At 53.2% G+C, this 17992-nt stretch overlaps 5 protein-coding genes across 5 annotated transcripts; 4 read left to right on the top strand and 1 right to left on the bottom strand.

Annotated features, from left to right (window-relative positions):
- Positions 1–335: 335 nt before the first annotated feature.
- On the top strand, positions 336–2021 carry J4E85_001965 (uncharacterized protein; the record flags this gene model as incomplete). The annotated part of the gene is made up of 1 exon (XM_051466245.1): positions 336–2021. The coding sequence occupies one exon, from the start codon at positions 336–338 to the stop codon at positions 2019–2021; it is 1686 nt and encodes a 561-aa protein (XP_051330802.1).
- A 1026-nt stretch (positions 2022–3047) lies between these two features.
- Positions 3048–5150, top strand: HSP90 (heat shock protein 90; the record flags this gene model as incomplete). Its single annotated transcript, XM_051466246.1, has 1 exon — positions 3048–5150. The coding sequence occupies one exon, from the start codon at positions 3048–3050 to the stop codon at positions 5148–5150; it is 2103 nt and encodes a 700-aa protein (XP_051330803.1).
- Positions 5151–5872: 722 nt separating this feature from the next.
- On the top strand, positions 5873–7620 carry J4E85_001967 (uncharacterized protein; the record flags this gene model as incomplete). Its single annotated transcript, XM_051466247.1, has 5 exons — positions 5873–5918; positions 5965–6576; positions 6625–7026; positions 7124–7385; positions 7413–7620. 5 exons carry the CDS (start codon positions 5873–5875, stop codon positions 7618–7620), a joined length of 1530 nt encoding a protein of 509 aa, XP_051330804.1.
- Positions 7621–13128: 5508 nt separating this feature from the next.
- J4E85_001968 (uncharacterized protein) lies at positions 13129–13803 on the top strand (the record flags this gene model as incomplete). Its single annotated transcript, XM_051466248.1, has 1 exon — positions 13129–13803. The coding sequence occupies one exon, from the start codon at positions 13129–13131 to the stop codon at positions 13801–13803; it is 675 nt and encodes a 224-aa protein (XP_051330805.1).
- A 1069-nt stretch (positions 13804–14872) lies between these two features.
- Positions 14873–16412, bottom strand: J4E85_001969 (uncharacterized protein; the record flags this gene model as incomplete). Its single annotated transcript, XM_051466249.1, has 3 exons — positions 14873–15279; positions 15334–15841; positions 15897–16412. The coding sequence occupies 3 exons, from the start codon at positions 16410–16412 to the stop codon at positions 14873–14875; spliced, it is 1431 nt and encodes a 476-aa protein (XP_051330806.1).
- Positions 16413–17992: the final 1580 nt, after the last annotated feature.

A 17992-nucleotide genomic window follows, 5' to 3' on the forward strand; every position in this document is an offset into this window, starting at 1 on the left:
TCTTACAATGTGTTATTGTAGGTGCGGAGTGTAAAAGACACAAGATCAAATGTGAGCCCGTCGACAATGAAGCAAAATGCGCGAAGTGTTTGCGCAGCGGAACGGAATGCGTTCCTTATAATTTGAATCAACGGCTTTTGGATGAAGATGCGGCGTAGGTCCATATTACATATGCTCTCTTCACCATTGCTAAGTACTTCAGTTGGAAATCAAATGCGACAGCCGAGTTGTCGCAGCTGCGCTCTGCGGTGCAGCGTCTGCTGCAGCACAACAAACTGCCCGGCTTGGATAGTCCAGTTAGTCAAGATACACCGCCGCATTCAGCAGGTCGCACCATGACCATCAGCCCGACAAACGTCATGTCTGAGAGTGGACATGCGACGTTTGTTGTTCCGCCGCCCATGGATATGACGAGAGATACCTCTGTTGAACGCGAGTCCGGAGAAGAGTCTGGCCTGGTGACAGCGCCCATGAAGAGTTTGTACGACCTTACCCGGATCCGGAACCTTCGGAGTAGCGTGCGATGGAAGCCCAATTCCAACTCTGTGGACGAGGACTTCATAGCTCAAGGCATTGTGTCGTTACCGGAAGCTGAGGATCTGTTCAGACGGTATATGCAGGACATTCGGCTTTATCTCTGGGCTGGTGTACTTTTCCCGTATGACTCTCTGGATGCAGTCCGTCGCCAGTCCACTCTTCTCACTGCTGCTGTGCTCACAATCTCCGCACTACACACGCCTGGTCGAGACGAGGCATTGCAGAAATGCTACAACATCTTCGTTTCATTAGTCTACAGTGCCTTTCTCGCTCGGCCTCATAATCTGGATGATATCCGCGCGCTGGCTCTTGCCGCTTTCTATCTCTCGAATTTGAGCTGGAAATTGGCCGGCCTGGCTGTGAGGAACGCCGTGGAGATGAATCTGCATATGTCCTACCAGAAGCTGATGCGAGGGCATGAGGACCAACGCGACAACGTGCGTCTATGGTACGCGTTATACGTCTGCGACAAGCAGTTCAGCATCGCATATGGACGACCATCTATCGTCCACGAAGACATCGCCATCAAGAACATTGAGAATTTCCTCGACAGTCCCAAAACGACCCCAGGAGATATCAGACTGGGGGCGCAAGTAACTTTGTTCAAGATCCTGACAGAAGCATACATTGCCTACGGCAGCGATCCAGAGCAACCACTCACGGAACCCGACTTCCAACAACTCCGCCTCTTCAACTTCGCCATTGAGCAATGGCGGCTCGCGTGGCAAGCCCGATCCGCTGACAGTCCATCCATCGGATCCTACCCGTCGAAAGGCGTAGTACTATACTACCACTTCGCCAGATTCCAACTGAATTCCCTCGCGCTGCGTGCTCTCCCTCCGCCCAGCGCAGCCACATCCGAATCCCTCTCCTACGACCGCCGCGAAGCAGCCAACATCGCCATCACGGCCGCAACCAGCACCCTCACTCTAATCTTCGAGGAGCCTGATCTGCGCAAGGCCATGACAGCAGTACCCATCTTCACGCACACCATGGTCGCTTTCTGCGCTACTTTCCTGTTGAAAATGGCAAAGACTTGGGGCGGCATGGCACAAGTGCAATCGCCAGAGTGGGCAACCGAACCCGTTGGCCTAGGTCTCAACTTCAACATCAACCAAGTCTTATCCTTATCGCGGCGCTCATCTTCTTTCCTAGCGAAAGTAGCGGAGAATCTGAATGAGAAACATATCACGACGCATATCGTGCAGGGAATCAATGATCTGTTGAAACGGCTGGATGTTGCGGGTACGCCGTCGGGGTCTGTGACCCAGGGAGGCTTTCCGGCTGCTTCGCCTGCTGCCACGACTGTGTTTGATCCTGTCAAAGCGGCTACGGCGCGCAATGATGAGGGTGTGGATGTGACAGCGGGGAATGAGTATAATATGTATGATTTGATTGGTTCTTATGGGTTTGGGTTTGACGAGACGTTTTTGGGGCAGGTTGCGCCTACGAACTTGGATTTTTGGCAGACGGAGCCTTTTTGATGGGGCTGTATGTATTCGTAATTCGGGAGGGAAGTCACCCCGCCTTGGTTTCCAACACACTTGAGGGTCTTGGGATCCTTGTGACAATAGGCTCCACACCTACCTTTACATCATATCACTCTTGAAGTTGTAGCCCAGCCATATTTGGCGCACCTGATTACTCCTACATCATACCATCATCCAGCCGACACCTCGCGTCCAGCGTTGTTATTCGAGCGTGGTGAAAGACGGTGGTATCGGGTGGTGTAGGTGAGCGCGCGGAGCTTGCTGGGAGGCCGGGCGAAGGCACTGGTGATGTTTGGCGGAACGAGCTGCAGTTTGCTACGTCGATGGGATAGGCAGCAGCAGCGATTGCTGTGGCGGAGCGAGGATGTAGGCAGCTATACAAGTTTAGCAATGCGCAAGGCTGGACAAGGCTGCTCAGGTGCTTGAGACTGTCCAGGCGAGGCTGATGCTCTGAGCTTCCGCGCGCGCTCGTGAGGGGAAGCTGCGACGGCCGCCGGAGAAGCTCGTGCTCTCCATTGAGACGGTGACAATTATAGAAGCGAGGATTCTAGAAGTAAACTATGCGGTGTCGCCGGCGAGACAAGCAACGAGTGAGTGCATCGCCAACGTCGCGATTGTTCTGCCCCTCGCTACTAGGCGTTGCTGGGGAAGGCGCGTTTGGCGGTGAGGCGCAATTGGAAGGCATGCCCCACCGTGATTGGCTTAGCCGCGGCCTTCTCTGCGTTTCTGCCGCTCTGTCTAGAAGATTCTCGAGCTCCACCAAAGACTATATCAGCCCCAAACTCGACTCCTCCCACTACTTTTTCTTCATCGAATTGCTCTCTCCCACTGCACCTACACAGACATCGACGTCGCTCTGCTTGCTCTTACCCACGCGCATTAGAAGAGCTCAGCAACCGAACTACCCCGCCTAACTGTACGTCTTCCCCACACTCGCCTGCTCGCCTGTCACTTCAGCCTAGTACCATTGAACCCAGGCTGACTCTTCTCCCGCAGCTCAACACCCACACAACCGCCACCATGTCTGGGGAGACCTTCGAGTTCCAGGCTGAGATCTCTCAGCTGCTCGGCCTCATCATCAACACCGTCTACTCAAACAAGGAGATCTTCCTGCGAGAACTCATCTCCAACGCCTCCGACGCCCTCGACAAGATCCGATATGAAGCCCTCTCAGACCCAAGCAAGCTCGACAGCGGCAAGGATCTCCGCATCGACATCATCCCCAACAAGGAGGCCAAGACCCTCACCATCCAAGATAGCGGTATCGGTATGACCAAGGCCGACCTCATCAACAACCTGGGTACGATCGCCCGCTCCGGCACAAAGCAGTTCATGGAGGCGCTGTCAGCCGGTGCCGACATCTCCATGATTGGTCAATTCGGTGTTGGTTTCTACTCCGCATACCTCGTTGCCGACCGCGTCACCGTCGTCTCCAAGAACAACGATGACGAGCAGTACGTCTGGGAGTCCAGCGCCGGTGGCACCTTCAAGATCACCGAGGACACCGAGGGCGAGCAGATCGGCCGCGGCACCAAGATCATCCTCCACCTCAAGGATGAGCAGATGGACTACCTCAACGAGTCCAAGATCAAGGAGGTCGTCAAGAAGCACTCCGAGTTCATCTCATACCCCATCTACCTTCACGTCCTGAAGGAGACCGAGAAGGAGGTCGAGGATGAGGACGCCGCCGAGGAGACCACCGAGGGCGACGACAACAAGCCCAAGGTCGAGGAGGTCGACGACGACGAGGAGAAGAAGGAGAAGAAGACCAAGAAGGTCAAGGAGTCCAAGATCGAGGAGGAGGAGCTCAACAAGCAGAAGCCCATCTGGACTCGCAACCCTCAGGACATCACCACCGAGGAGTACGCCTCATTCTACAAGTCCCTCTCCAACGACTGGGAGGACCACCTTGCCGTCAAGCACTTCTCCGTTGAGGGTCAGCTCGAGTTCCGCGCCATCCTCTTCGTTCCCAAGCGCGCTCCCTTCGACCTGTTCGAGACCAAGAAGACCAAGAACAACATCAAGCTCTACGTCCGCCGTGTCTTCATCACTGACGACGCCACCGACCTGATCCCCGAGTGGCTCAGCTTCGTCAAGGGTGTCGTCGACTCTGAGGACCTTCCCCTCAACCTGTCTCGTGAGACCCTTCAGCAGAACAAGATCATGAAGGTCATCCGCAAGAACATTGTCAAGAAGACCCTCGAGCTCTTCAACGAGATCGCCGAGGACCGTGAGCAGTTCGACAAGTTCTACTCTGCCTTTGGCAAGAACATCAAGCTCGGTATCCACGAGGACTCGCAGAACCGCGCTTCCCTCGCCAAGCTGCTCCGCTTCAACTCCACCAAGTCTGGTGAGGAGCAGACCTCGCTTACCGACTACGTCACCCGCATGCCCGAGCACCAGAAGCAGATGTACTACATCACCGGCGAGTCGCTCAAGGCTGTCCAGAAGTCGCCCTTCCTCGACACCCTCAAGGACAAGGGCTTCGAGGTTCTCTTCCTTGTTGACCCCATTGACGAGTACGCCATGACTCAGCTCAAGGAGTTCGACGGCAAGAAGCTCGTCGACATCACCAAGGACTTCGAGCTTGAGGAGTCCGAGGAGGAGAAGAAGGAGCGTGAGGCCGAGGAGAAGGAGTTCGAGGGTCTCGCCAAGAGCCTCAAGACTGTCCTCGGTGACAAGGTCGAGAAGGTTGTCGTCTCCCACAAGCTTGTCGGCTCACCTTGCGCTATCCGTACCGGCCAGTTCGGTTGGTCAGCCAACATGGAGCGTATCATGAAGGCCCAGGCTCTCCGTGACACCTCCATGAGCTCGTACATGTCTTCCAAGAAGACTTTCGAGATCTCGCCCAAGTCCGCTATCATCAAGGAGCTGAAGCGCAAGGTCGAGGCCGATGGTGAGGATGACCGCACCGTCAAGTCCATCACCCTGCTTCTCTTCGAGACCTCGCTCCTTGTCTCTGGTTTCACCATTGACGAGCCCGTCCAGTACGCTGAGCGCATCCACAAGCTTGTCTCCCTTGGCCTGAACGTCGACGAGGAGGTCGAGACCGAGCAAGAGAAGACCGAAGCCGCCGAGGCACCCGCAGCGGCTGGCGAGAGCGCCATGGAGGAGGTCGACTAAGCGCATCGCCCGTCTTGACTGGTTTTGAAAAGTTTGGTCGGCGCTCTGATATCCCTTTCATGTGTCATGGCTTTCTTTCACTTTCTACACCTCACTTGCATGGTAGCACGAAGCTTAATCTTCGATGGCGTCTTAGAGTGGTGGTACTTTATGCATCACGAGTAATGGATATCCCGAAATGTATCTTACGTAGACTTGCCTCTGGGTAGTTTTCATGAATGATGAAATGTTCAAACAATCTTTGTCTTGACTGTGCTTTTGTTGTTGCATTTGCTTTTGTGGTGTTGATGCATGGCCTTGATGGTCAACGCGGCTGGGCACAGTTCACCACACCAGCTAGCCATCGACCGTTTCAAGACTACTCCCGTTCTTCCGTCATCTCTCACTAACTTTGCGCTCTATTTGAAAGATGTCAGATTTGACAGATGCCAGTTTGGTGTTGCGACGGATCTCACAACGTCAGGGTCCAACCCATGCAACGGCGATCGTCCCGTGTCCGAAAAACAGGAATCTCCACAAGCCTGGGCCGTTTCGTACCTCCACAACAGCAGGGATAAGGAGCGTGCATGACGTATGACGGAGCCGCGTTCAAGATGTCTAGAACGCGGTTTCTTGGTACAGGACCATAGACTACCAGACTCTGTCCTCCCTATTCGCTGTCATTACGATCCCTTGACGTTCCAGCACCAACTTCCTGAAGCTTACGTTGTTGTTATCTCGATATGTCGGCCGTGGACCAACTCAAGCAGCAGAATGCTGCGCTGCAATGTATGTTGGTAGATGATGTAAAGGACGGGGGCTAATGCGCGCCCAGCAAGTATTGGAAACATTTCCAAAGTCGCTGGATCGACCGCGACGAAGCCGGCTTCTACGACTCCGGCAAAGACAGCGACGTCGGCTACCAAAGCTACCCCTGTGAAGAAGCCTGTTGCGACAGCTACGGATACCGCAGGATCAGCTGCTGCGCCAGCGAAGAGAGTACCGAGGAAGCTCAATGCAGCGGGCGCTTCGGCTTCAACCCCAGCAAAGACCACGCCTGTGAAAGCGACCTCAGCAGCATCCTCAACACCAGTAAAGAAGCCCGTAACCGCTGCTTCAGCAAGCAAGCCCGCCTCTACCACCACACCCGTGAAGAAAACGCCCGTCACCACAGGCAAAACACCCGTCAGCGAAGCCTCCAAGCCCGTCCGCCAACGCACCCCCCTCGGCACCACGAAGCCGCTGCCCATACGCAAGAACCCCACAACCGGTGCCGCGCAATCGCAGCCCGCAAGCGCAGTCAGCAAAGCGCCCGTGAAGAAGACAACGACGGCTGCGTCTACGTCCGCAGCAAAGACCACGACGGCAGCGAAGACTACGCCTGTCAAGCGCACACCCACCAAGGTAAACCCGGACGGCACAGCGCCCACCAAAGTAAACATCGACGGTACCTACCCAACCCCTCTTGACGTAATACTAGCTCATCCCGCTCCAGGCCAACCTACTCCTCAGTCTACCATCGCTACCGCGAAGAAACAGCCGGGTATCGTGGGTAAAAGTGTTAACACGGCTACGGGCACGCTGAATAAGACTGTTGGGACGACGACGGGGGGGTTGAACACCGTTACCGATTCTGTGACTACGGGTGTGAATAATACGGTTGGTGGCGTGACGGGGTATGCGGGCAAAGGACTCGATAAGTTGCCCGGTGGGGTGGGCAAGCCGGTCAAGCATGTAACTGATAATGTGGGTAAGACGGCGACGGGCGCGGTGGATAACGCGTATTATACGGTTGGGTCTGCGACCAAGGGGCTGCAGGGCACGGTTAGTAAGACGACGGGGGCGATTGGTAGGGGTGATGCGAAGGGGACTGTTGCTGGGGCGAGTAGTGGTGTTGGTATGTTCTCCTTTTTCTTATCTCATGCTCTTACTTCGCTGCGTCGATATGCGCTTGTCATGTATGTCTGAACGCCCCTACTAACACACCACCGCAGGCAACACAGTAACAGGCGTAGGCAAAGGCGTCGGCAACACCGTCGGCGACGGTCTCGCTGGCCTGGGCAACACTGTCGGCGGTCCCGTCGGCGGCGTCGTCGGCAACGTAGGCAAAGGTGCTAACAACGCTGTTGGCGGCATCACCAGCGGCGTCGGCGACGGCGTTAGTAAGCTCGGCAAGGGCGATGTGATTGGTGGCGTAGGCAGTACGCTGGGTGGTGTAGGAAAGGGTGTAGGTGGCCTTTTGGGCGGTATCACGGCGTATGGAGAAGACAAGGAGAAATGAAGGTGCAAGGTTGAGAGGTGGTTGGAGAGGGTTGAGGAGGAGGATGAGGAGGAGGGGAAGAAGTTCGAGCAAGAAGACGCTGGGCAGGGTGGCGGCTTGCGAAAACGAGGCGAGGAAGAAGAAGAAGCCAATCTGAAGGCTGCTGTTGTTGAGGAAGAGGGATTGAAAGCAGACTCTGTGCATGGTGAAGAGGATAGTAAGGTAGCCTGATATTATCGCATATACATCTAAGTAAATTGTTATCATCGTTACTGTTAGCTTACCGACATCTCCATACCTATCTCTCATCACCCAATCCAAGAAGAGACAAGAAGGTAGGTGGGTAGGCGCATCTCCCCTATCTCACCATACAACCCAACACAGCACATCACCACACCCATTCGTCCCATCTCCCCAACCCTTTGTATAACTCAATGCGATGTAGCGCTGGCGCATATCCTGCATATCCTGCATATCCTGTGGGAAATATCGCGATATACCTGGGTAGGTTACAGCCTTAGCTAGAATTGCCTAGGACACTCGAAATATTGGAGTTCTGCCTTGAGAACAACGCCCAACATGACACCTACGTCATCGGTAAGTTGCTTATCAGACACGGGGTTCTACCTCGCTAAAGCCTGCAAGTGAGGCATTTAGGCAGCAGTATTACTTTATGAAACCAACGAAGCAACTGCACATAAAGTTCAGGCTCTTTAGCCCCTTCCATATCTCGGATTCTGGTTATCCTCGAGCTGCATTCAATCCCAAAGATGGCAGAATTCATTGGCAAAATAGGGGACCACTATCGGCGAGGCAGCACATCTGCAAATACTTCGGATCAACCATTGGAAGGAAGCGCCAGCTTTGCTCCCTCCAGTACAGACGACAGCACTGGTCTACCCCCCCCACTTCTACGACCAACCTTTTGACTTCAAAGCAGTCAAGCCTGGTAAGGTGTGGGAAATTAGGCCAAGCACTACTCAACCCTCTATCGAGTCGACACACGCATCACGGAGCGAATCTTGCCAGTTCACGTTTAATAAGGCCTTCTGTCCCTCATGCTTGAACGTTATCTACCCTATATTCTTCTTGAATCATGAGCACGCGAACTCTACGAACCCCTGTCCCGGAAGATATCTATTCGACCTACCCCATACTACTAAGGAAAAACTTACGCAAGCGGTCATTGATCAATGCCCAATTTGCAGCATACTAGCCGAAGGCCTGGACATGAATCGGGTAGACACAGAGACGCAAGACACAGACCCACTTATCACCTGTTCGAGCGTCCTCATCAAAGATAGCGAGCAATCTTGTCGGATAGTCCTGCGTTTCATGTCTAAACAGTCCTTGCGACAGGATTATACAAACTTGGACGAACAGGGCTTTCGAACAGAGCTCACAGAATCGGGGCCTATAATGATACAGGCGCGGAAAGGAGTCGAGCAGCTTCCTCTGCTCCGGATCTTTCATTTGGCTGGTAAATTGCTGGAACCCTTGTTATGATATACTCTGACCTTGGATCCAGGTAACCTCCAAACAGACGAACAGCCGCCGCAAGAAGACCAAAGTGCAGACACAGCCATACATGAGAAGAAGGCTCATGTGAATATAGTACGGACAGATAACCCGAAGTCATGGTCGACCGCTCTGCGGTGGCTAGATGACTGCGTCACTTCTCATGGCAAGTGTCAAAATGTACTCGTGGACCCAACCTGGATGCCGACACGGTTGATTGAGATTGATTCGTGCGGCAAGCACATCAAAATTGTGGAAACTGCGAAGAACCCAGGACCTGAGAGATATCTGACATTGAGCCACTGTTGGGGAGGCAAATCGCCAGTTCTCTTGACCCCAGAAACATACAAAGAATATACCGAGGTTGGATTGGAAGTTTCCAGTCTCTCAAAGACCTTTCGAGATGCTATATCAGTCACGCAACGTCTAGGAAACCGCTTCTTGTGGATTGACAGTCTGTGCATCATCCAAGGTTCTAAGGAGGACTGGAAAAGGGAATCGACGCTCATGAATCAGGTCTACCAAAATACTTACTGCAACATTGCTGCTCTAGGAGCTCACGACAGTATGGGTGGGCTCTTTTTTGAGAGAGCAGAACACTCTGTGGTGCCGACAAAGATATCCATGCGTTTGGAAAGCAATCTTAGTTCCGCCTGGAATTTCGATCTAGAAGATCGTGACGCTTTTCACATTGATCTGCACCAAGCACGGCTTTGCCAACGTGGCTGGGTAGTTCAAGAGAGAATACTATCCCCCCGGATATTGTATTTCGGAAGACAGCAACTTTTCTGGGAGTGCCGAGAGTGTGTCAGGTGCGAAACTGTCTGTACGGCGACTACAAGGCCTTTACCTTCGTACCGGATCACTACTATGGAGTCCTTTATAGCCGACTGGTACCAAATCTCCTCTTTGTATTCGAAGACCAAATTATCTTTCAGCAGCGACAGAATGATTGCAATCGCAGGTGTCGCAAAGCATTTCGCAGATTTAAGTGGCATGAGCTATGTTGTTGGCATGTGGGCCCAGAATCTGCCCCGGGAATTGGTGTGGTTTTCGACAACCCCTGGAGTACCAGTAGCTCGTACATTGGATGCACCGCCAGGAGAAGAGCCTTACATTGGATCATCCTGGTCCTGGCTTTCAATCAATTCCGCAGTCAATTGTACCGCAATCCGCGCGCCAAATGGCATGGTAATAGCGGAAGTAATAGGCGCATGCTGGATGACACTCCATCCCACCTCTGATGTCAGTGGCTCGAAGAAAAGGACCAATCCTTCGTATGGGTGGTACTTCAAAGGTCGAAGAGAAGCAACTGATCTCTCCGCGGTTCTCGACGCCTCCTGGGGGGCCATGCCCGTTTTGAAAGTGAACTGTCACCTGTGTAGACTAAGCACATTGATCGACGAGACGGGAACTTCTAGGATTAAGCTGGGCCCCCGACTAGTGAACGGAATATTGTACCCAGACTTCGTTTATGGAGGCCAGTTGGACGGATTCTTCATGCCTGTCACAGTTTCGAAAGGCCCAGCCGCCCATGTTTGGGGACTCATACTTCGAAGGTATGATTTGCAAGTTGGCGCTTATGTTCGAGTGGGTGCAGCGCGATTTCAGTGGGATGTACTGTATTCAACGTTGTGCGTCGTTGGTCACGATCGCACGATCTCTTGTCAAGAGTCCCGCGTCGAAAGCTACGAGAGCATACAGGCTGACAGAATTTCCTACGTAATCCACCTGTGGTAGCATTGTTGCGACCAGTGGAGAGGTCATGACAGAGCAACAATAACGCTGTTACTCTGATTATATTATGTGTGTTTAGATGAAGGTAATTCGACAAAAATATCGTTACCACCTAGCTAACCCCTTAAACCCCCCTGCGCATCACACAAGCTCCCCAGTGTTCCCATCAGTACCTCACCCACTCATAGTCGTAACAGGAATCTTCACATTCATACGCGCATTCAGCGTGCCTGCTCCCACTCTCCATATACCGATTCGTCCTCATGCCATCAACCTGCCTCTCCCTGGCCGAGAGGACACGACGACCCACCGGTAAAACCCATTACAAAGCCTACCCCTCGTCCACGATCGCTTGGAAACAGCCACATCTCCCACGAAACCTCGCGCTGATCACCCTGGAGAAATACCGCCGAATTCGCTCCTTCTACGGTAGATATGCTATACGCGGTAATGTATGTCACGGCACTAGCTTTAGGCCCTGGGTTTGGGGCTCGTTGTTGATTCAGTAGAGGGAATATGAGAGGTTTGTCGACGTGATGGTAGGGAGGATTGGGCGGTAGTGATGATCCTGTTGTGGGTATGAGAAGACGGGAAGGAAGAGAAGAAAGGACCTACTCAACGGCTAGTGGCGTGCTTTGTGAGGCATTTTGCGGTAGACTTGCAGTTCTTTTCCACGTTGCCATGTTTGAGTCGTATGCACCGTATGCACCGTATGTGAAAAAGATCGTTAGTACTTAATCATCCACGCTATCTCACCCCAACCCAACGAATTACCAAGCTCCCCATCCGGTTACCCAACGGCCCTTTCCAGCACGCCTAACACACACCGGCTTGGTCAAGAAATTGAACCACACAAACCTGCGCCTCTTTTTGCGTCGTCACCTCAGCCACTAACCCAGCACCACGTCGGCGCTTGCCCCGCTAGCCATCTCGTGTTCCCAAACGCACTCACCCAGAATTGTAATTATTCGCGAACTGGACTTTCGGAGTCTACGCCGGTCCGCGGTGTTATCGACGCAGGTCTAAATGGTCCGATATACGCTGCGGGGGCTGTGATAGGTAGGGTAGGGTCGGTTTCGAAACTGAATTAGGCTTTCGGAAGGCACGTTGCGTCCGGACAGGGAAGGGGGGTGAGGGATTTTGAAGGGCTGCATGGTCTGAGAGCCGGGAATATCGTGGCTTGCGCGTCAGGGTTTGTGGAGGGATAAGCTTTTTGAGAATGCTTGGTATCGTTTTGACAGGTGTCTAGGAAAGCTTGGTATCATGGCTGGTGACGATCGGGGAGGCGTTGCTCCTATCAGCTTGGAGATGGCACTTTTTGATTAGGCGATTTGCTGCTTAGCTTGTATACATGGGCATACCTGCAACACTTTGCTTTCGTGGCATCGGTTGCACGCAGCAAACAATCTGCCTGGAAGAAGACATCAGGCAACATCTCACGACACGGCACACTCAGCCAGCTGATCCCGGCTCCGACACTGTAGCACGATCCCCAGAACCCCCCAAACCACTCTCGTAACCTTCCAGATTTGTTTCGCGCATTATCAGCCCTTTTGACGCCAGCGCGTCGATTCAAGCCACAAGCACAGACGCGTCGAGCGCACGCACTAACCCCATCGCAGCCGCAAACCAGTCGATCAGGGACCAATACCGCCTACCTCCCTCGCAACGTGCACAGAAACGTGTGGCTGAGCTAGGCAATTATCACCGGCACTATGCTCCTCTCACGAAACGTGTGGAACAATAGCGCGTGCGACGACACCGTACCGGTGTTCCTTCTGGAGACGGTCTTGAAGCTGGAATGTGACTATGTATCGGAGCTATTGGCTCGCCGGAGCCGGCGTATAGGATGACCACCGTTTCCGGGCGGCCGCTCATGCAGCAGCGTGAAATCTGTCGTGTGAGACTTGATTATGTGCCTGGGAAAGTCAAGATCGCTGCAAGGATGTCGTGTGATATTCACTCACGCATCTGGGCCCCCAGTTAAGTTACCGAGGTTTAGCGCCACGCGAGGGTGAATGCAAGCTTGCGCATACATGCCCTGGTTCCAACGCTTATACCCACGCTTGTTTCGAACGGGTTCATAAGCCACTTCTGTCGCCCCCCTCGACTGCACATGTGGCTCACGACGATTGTTACTTCAAGGTATACGCAGATATTCATTGGTGAGTTGATGATTGAGGGTGTTGTCTGTTTCGCTTAATCAAGAGGAGCAGATATACGAGAGTGAGGGCTGCGCTAACGAGGGTCTAGATCGCAGCGCATAGCTCTTGGACCATATTACCTCCAAGCCAAAGCAGCAGGTTGACTCTATATCGTGAGGTTTCTCCGCTCCGCCGCTGCGATTCCAGAGTCGTTGGGTTTCCTCGTTTCGCCCAAATTCAACGCCTGCGATTTCAACCGCAACAGCAATCCAACCTACCAGAACACACCACTACAACAACCATGCCGTCCAACCGACGAATCCCCCTCCTCCTCACCATCATGGCCCTCACCAGCGCATCTCTCGCCGCCCCCACACAACCTCACCCCACACCCCAACTAGAAGACCTCCAATGCCGCTGCCTCACCTTCTCCACCAGCCGCACCCCAACCCCATGTTCCTACCAAGAGCTGCTCACTCTAGACTGGGAAGCCGCCTTCTCCCTCTCCATCACCAACGCGCTCCCCATCCAATTCGCCAGCCAAACCACCATGGACACCTTACTCGCTATCCCCAAGCCCCTCCCACTCAATCTGCTGCAGAGTATGCATGAGGGAGGGGAAGTTAGTCCCCTGGATCCGAGCAGCGGGGTGACGAGTGAGAATAGGGTTGTGTGTGGGTTTGGACAAGAGGTTGATGGGGTGAGTGGGAGGGGGAGGGGAGGCGTCGAGCAGGAGGTGCATTATGTGGGGACGGTGCTGGGGCTGTTTATGTTGGCTACGATGGTTTGGGTTGCGGGGGAGTGGGTGTGGATGAGGTGGGTTGCTGACAGCTTGTGTGAAAGAGACCTTCATACTGACATCTGGCACAGGTTCTTCTCGAGGACCGGAGCTATCATGCTGGAGGGCGATGAGAAGGCTCTAAGAGCCGAGTTCGACGCTCTGACTGCTGAGGTCGAGGCCCTGACCGCTGAAGTCAAGGCTGAGACGAGGAGGATGCCTACCGACTACTCTTGAGGCAAGTCGACATGATCGACTATCTGATCTGACGACACGATCGCATCGGGATGTTCGTTATGGAAACCTATCGCAGCGGCGGCCTCACAGCACTCACACCCCCCTACCGGAAGCAAGGACCACGGCAGAGAAACGCTCGGACGACTTACTTCCTACCCACCCCCCCACTACTTGTTATGATACCCAATTGTTATCATTCCAGAAAAACGAACCAGTTCACACCACCTTCATTGGACACCACGCTTCTTGTCTTCTCAGAGACAAGCATGGCGCAAAGTCTCTCGCACGGCACCCCGCGTGGCTGCGCAGACCACTGCTTCTACACATACGCTTTCGCACTCTATTCCGTGCATAACTCCTCGGTTGGTGTCCTGAGACCTGGTTGGTATGAAGGGACCAGCATTGTCAGACATTGGACATGCAGAAGGAGAGTCAGCGCCGTGACAGCAGCCAGGGGCAGGAAGGCGTGAGGGTGGTCTGGGATTTGCTTTGGAAGTTAGACGAGTCTACGAGATTTTGTGGCAGTAGCGAAATGTTCACATATGTCCATCTTCCTCTTTCACGTGTTTGCACGCGCTTCGAACGTGAGGCAGCTTGGCCGCTTCGTCACCAGTTCAACAACTCCAGGAATAACATACTACAACAATCCTGTCGCATCAAAAGACTACCACACAACATACATGCCGATGTGCTTTTACTCCATGGATTTGAAAATTATACTTTTAGGCCAAAGGTGGATTACGTACTACTCTACATGGTACTGCAATAGCATGCTATTTCTTCACTCGCCTCATCTAGTAAGCCGTATTGCCAAACCGAACAAAAACACAAATGCCGCATACGCAGATGGGGTATAAACGCTCTCAAATAGCTATCCCGCCTATACTCCAGACGATGTAACATTAGCCAAAAAGAAGTTCAGCTGTTACATATACATGTATGTATGTGAGCCTGATGTACAGACTCAATGTGCGGATTCCGGGTACGAAAGTTGGATTTTGGGTTCGTAAAGCCTGCCAGATGTGTTAGCACTCCAAATATTCACTTTTTACTCGAGTCCGAAAGCAACTTACATGAACGTCTCGTACCTAACCCCCCTCCTCCTCACCCTATTCCTCTCTTTCGCCATCCCATCCTCCCCACTCCCAGCAAACAACACCGGTTCCCAATCGACAACATCCCTCCACCTCTTCATGAGCTTGCGCCAATAACACGCTTCCGCCGCTTGCGTCAGATATCTTTCCCTGAAAACTTGCACCGAGTTATCTGCTATGCGCTTCGCCTTTTCAGGGTGATCGAGCAGATCTTCCATAGCAGATGCTAGATCCGAAAAGTCGCGTTCGACCTCCACGAAGTTCTGGTTGGAGCCGTTGGAGCGGAAGAGGTAGTGGTGGTGTTGTATCCATTGGAGTTTGTGTGAGACGATTACTGAGCGGCAGAGTTGGCGGTATTTGAGGGAGCCGGAGTAGGAACGACCTGGAGGGTGGTTGTTAGTATGCAGAACTCTGTTAGTGGTTGGGGGTATAATACCTTCAGCGTGCGCAATGAACATGTAATTACACTGGTCCACCGGCCCGAGAAACTGCTCTTTGAAATTTGGATCCGTCCATTTGAGTTGGCCAACGTCGCTCCATGGCTTGCCTTTTGCTGCATCGAGGAGTGCTCTCCGCAGCTTAGGCGCGAAAGTGATTTTGCCTCTCCAGACTAGCTTCTCGATCTTTTGGTCCCACGACTCGACGGCTTCCCGTTGTACTGCTTCTTGAGCGACCTCGTCTAGTGTGCCCAGCGCAGGCATGTCCCAGCTCCAAAACCCAAAGTCGGGTATTAACCAGAGGTTGTGGTCTTGGACGCGGCGGGTGAGGGACCATATCGGTTTGTGGGGTTGCGCAGGGAGGTCTTCCACAGAGAAGACGAATTCGATGTTTGGGATGTCGGCGGTTGAGGGGGCGGCGAGAACGGCGCGGTATATGGCGCTGAGTGTTGCAATGGCTTTTTGGCGGTTGACGTTATCGACCATGTGAGTCTCGAGGATGTAGAGCTGTTGTACGTTAGCATGCGCTCAGCACTTGCCAATTGTCCTGGACTCAACAAACCTCTCTATCATAAACCATAGCCCTCACCATCCCCTTCGTAAGCTCGAAGCTATTGAGATCCGCCTGCGTCACCTTACCCCAGCGACTCCGCACCTTAACCGCACGCTCAATATCCTCGTATTGCCCCGGAAAAGCGCTATCGCACTGCGCCTCATCTAGCCCATAATTATTCTTATCCCTTGGATACGTAAAAGTCCACAGTCCATGTTCCTCCAACTCGGTCGCATTAGTCGTGAGAATAGCCTGGTTTGCAGCGCAATCGAGACAAGTGTCGCAGGAGAACGTGGTACTAAACTCGCATAAACAGCGGCCGGCGGGCATGTACTCCTTGACCAGCGGGGGCAAAGAAGGGTTCTGTGTGCGCGTGCCGTAGAGAATGGTGCAGATGATGAGGAAGAGCAGGGCGCATGCCGAGACGAAGAAGAAGGAGAGGACTTCTCCGCCGGTCGGACAGCGGCGACGGTATACAGTCTTGTCCTTCCGCTCCTCCACTATCCACATCTTCTTCATGAGCATGGGTGCTAGCGGGATCCGGGCGACGTGAACCGGAGCGACGATGGAGGGTGCGGGTAGCGTGGTCGGTCACGCGAGCGAAGTCGGTCGCGCGTGTCTATATTATCGAAATTGGGGAGCTTCGGAGCGTGGCTGGAGGCGACATGGATGGCGACACTACCAATATGAATATGTACAAGTGAAAGGGAAGCGAAGCGCTATGACGGCGTCGACGAGGAACGAGGGTCGGCACGCGACTGGCAGAGGTGAAGGGTTCCAAAGACGGTTGTGGAAAAAGAAGAGGGGCGGCGATGGGGACAGCCGGCGGGAGGAATGACGATAGACGCTTCACGGTGGAGTTGGCATGGTGATGGACAAGACGGGTTGCCCCCAATGGGAGATACGGTGAGGGCGTTGCGGAGTGCAGTGCGCGGCGGGATATTTAGATCGGTCAACGCTTAGTACATTACAGTAGTACGTATGACAGGGGCGAGAAGGTACCGACGCCTCCATGTCGTTACCTCAACACTATGTCTCCAGATTATCCGCAAGCAGATACTGTAACCTCGAGTGCGAAAACAAGAAGAATATAGACTACATCTGCATACAGTACTGTACAAATAACCTCCACCACACACGCCCCGCCTTCCCCACGCGTTGTCCGTCGCATATCAAGCATTCGGCTGCACCCGCTGCACGATGCGAATACGAGCATAGGATCCTCGTCTATCAACTTCAGGCCCCCCGTGCAACTCAGGGTGCAACTATCACAGTATACAGCACACCCGCACTGCATCCGTCGTGAGATGCGACCCTGCGCGCGCTACCCTTGGAACTGTTGAAGCACGCGCGGCCTCTAGCACCTGCCAGCCCAATTCAGTAAGGTGGCGCACGCGACCCACCTGCATTTCCTTGATGTCATTCAAGCCACCTGCTTCAAACGTGTCTAGGTGTATTGTCGAGACTATTGACGAGGGCAATAGTGTAGGTATCATCATTACTGCGAGCGCGAGCGCATACACCTATTTAGCTCCATATAAGTCAACCTTGGAATACGGTAGGACGCGTACGTGTTCGCATAGCGCATATACACATACTTGGTCAGTAGCGTCCTGCGGCAGTTGAAATGTAACCGACGTCAAAGTAGATGCCGATCCATCGGGCATTAAATTCTTCTGCGTTTGTGGGTCGTGGGCCAGTTCCATGGTTGTCACACTCGTGGGTAGTGGGTCACCCGTTGCACGTCTGCATATGCGCAAGTGCCGGTATGGAGTACCTTTACATCATCGAACCATGTTGTGTGTGATGGGTGGAGCACACGAGAGTCATGGCAGATTGTGAGGACGTTGGCTTCAGGCTTTATGATGATTGTGATGGACATGCAGTCAAACATTGCAGAGTAATTCAAACACATCGATAACATAGTAATCAATCACAGGATCCTAAAATCCCATACAATGAATTCAGAAACTCCCCAACCGGCGCTCAACCCGCTATACCTTACGAGGAGGCCATCAATGCTACGCGAAACACCTAGATGCAATAGTCAAAAACAAAAGAGACACTAAAACCATATAACGTGAAGAAGCCACACCAAAGTATTT

Source organism: Alternaria conjuncta, assembly GCF_024043145.1.
Source record: "Alternaria conjuncta strain BMP 0040 chromosome Unknown scaffold_2, whole genome shotgun sequence".
NCBI classification, from domain to species: domain Eukaryota; kingdom Fungi; phylum Ascomycota; class Dothideomycetes; order Pleosporales; family Pleosporaceae; genus Alternaria; species Alternaria conjuncta.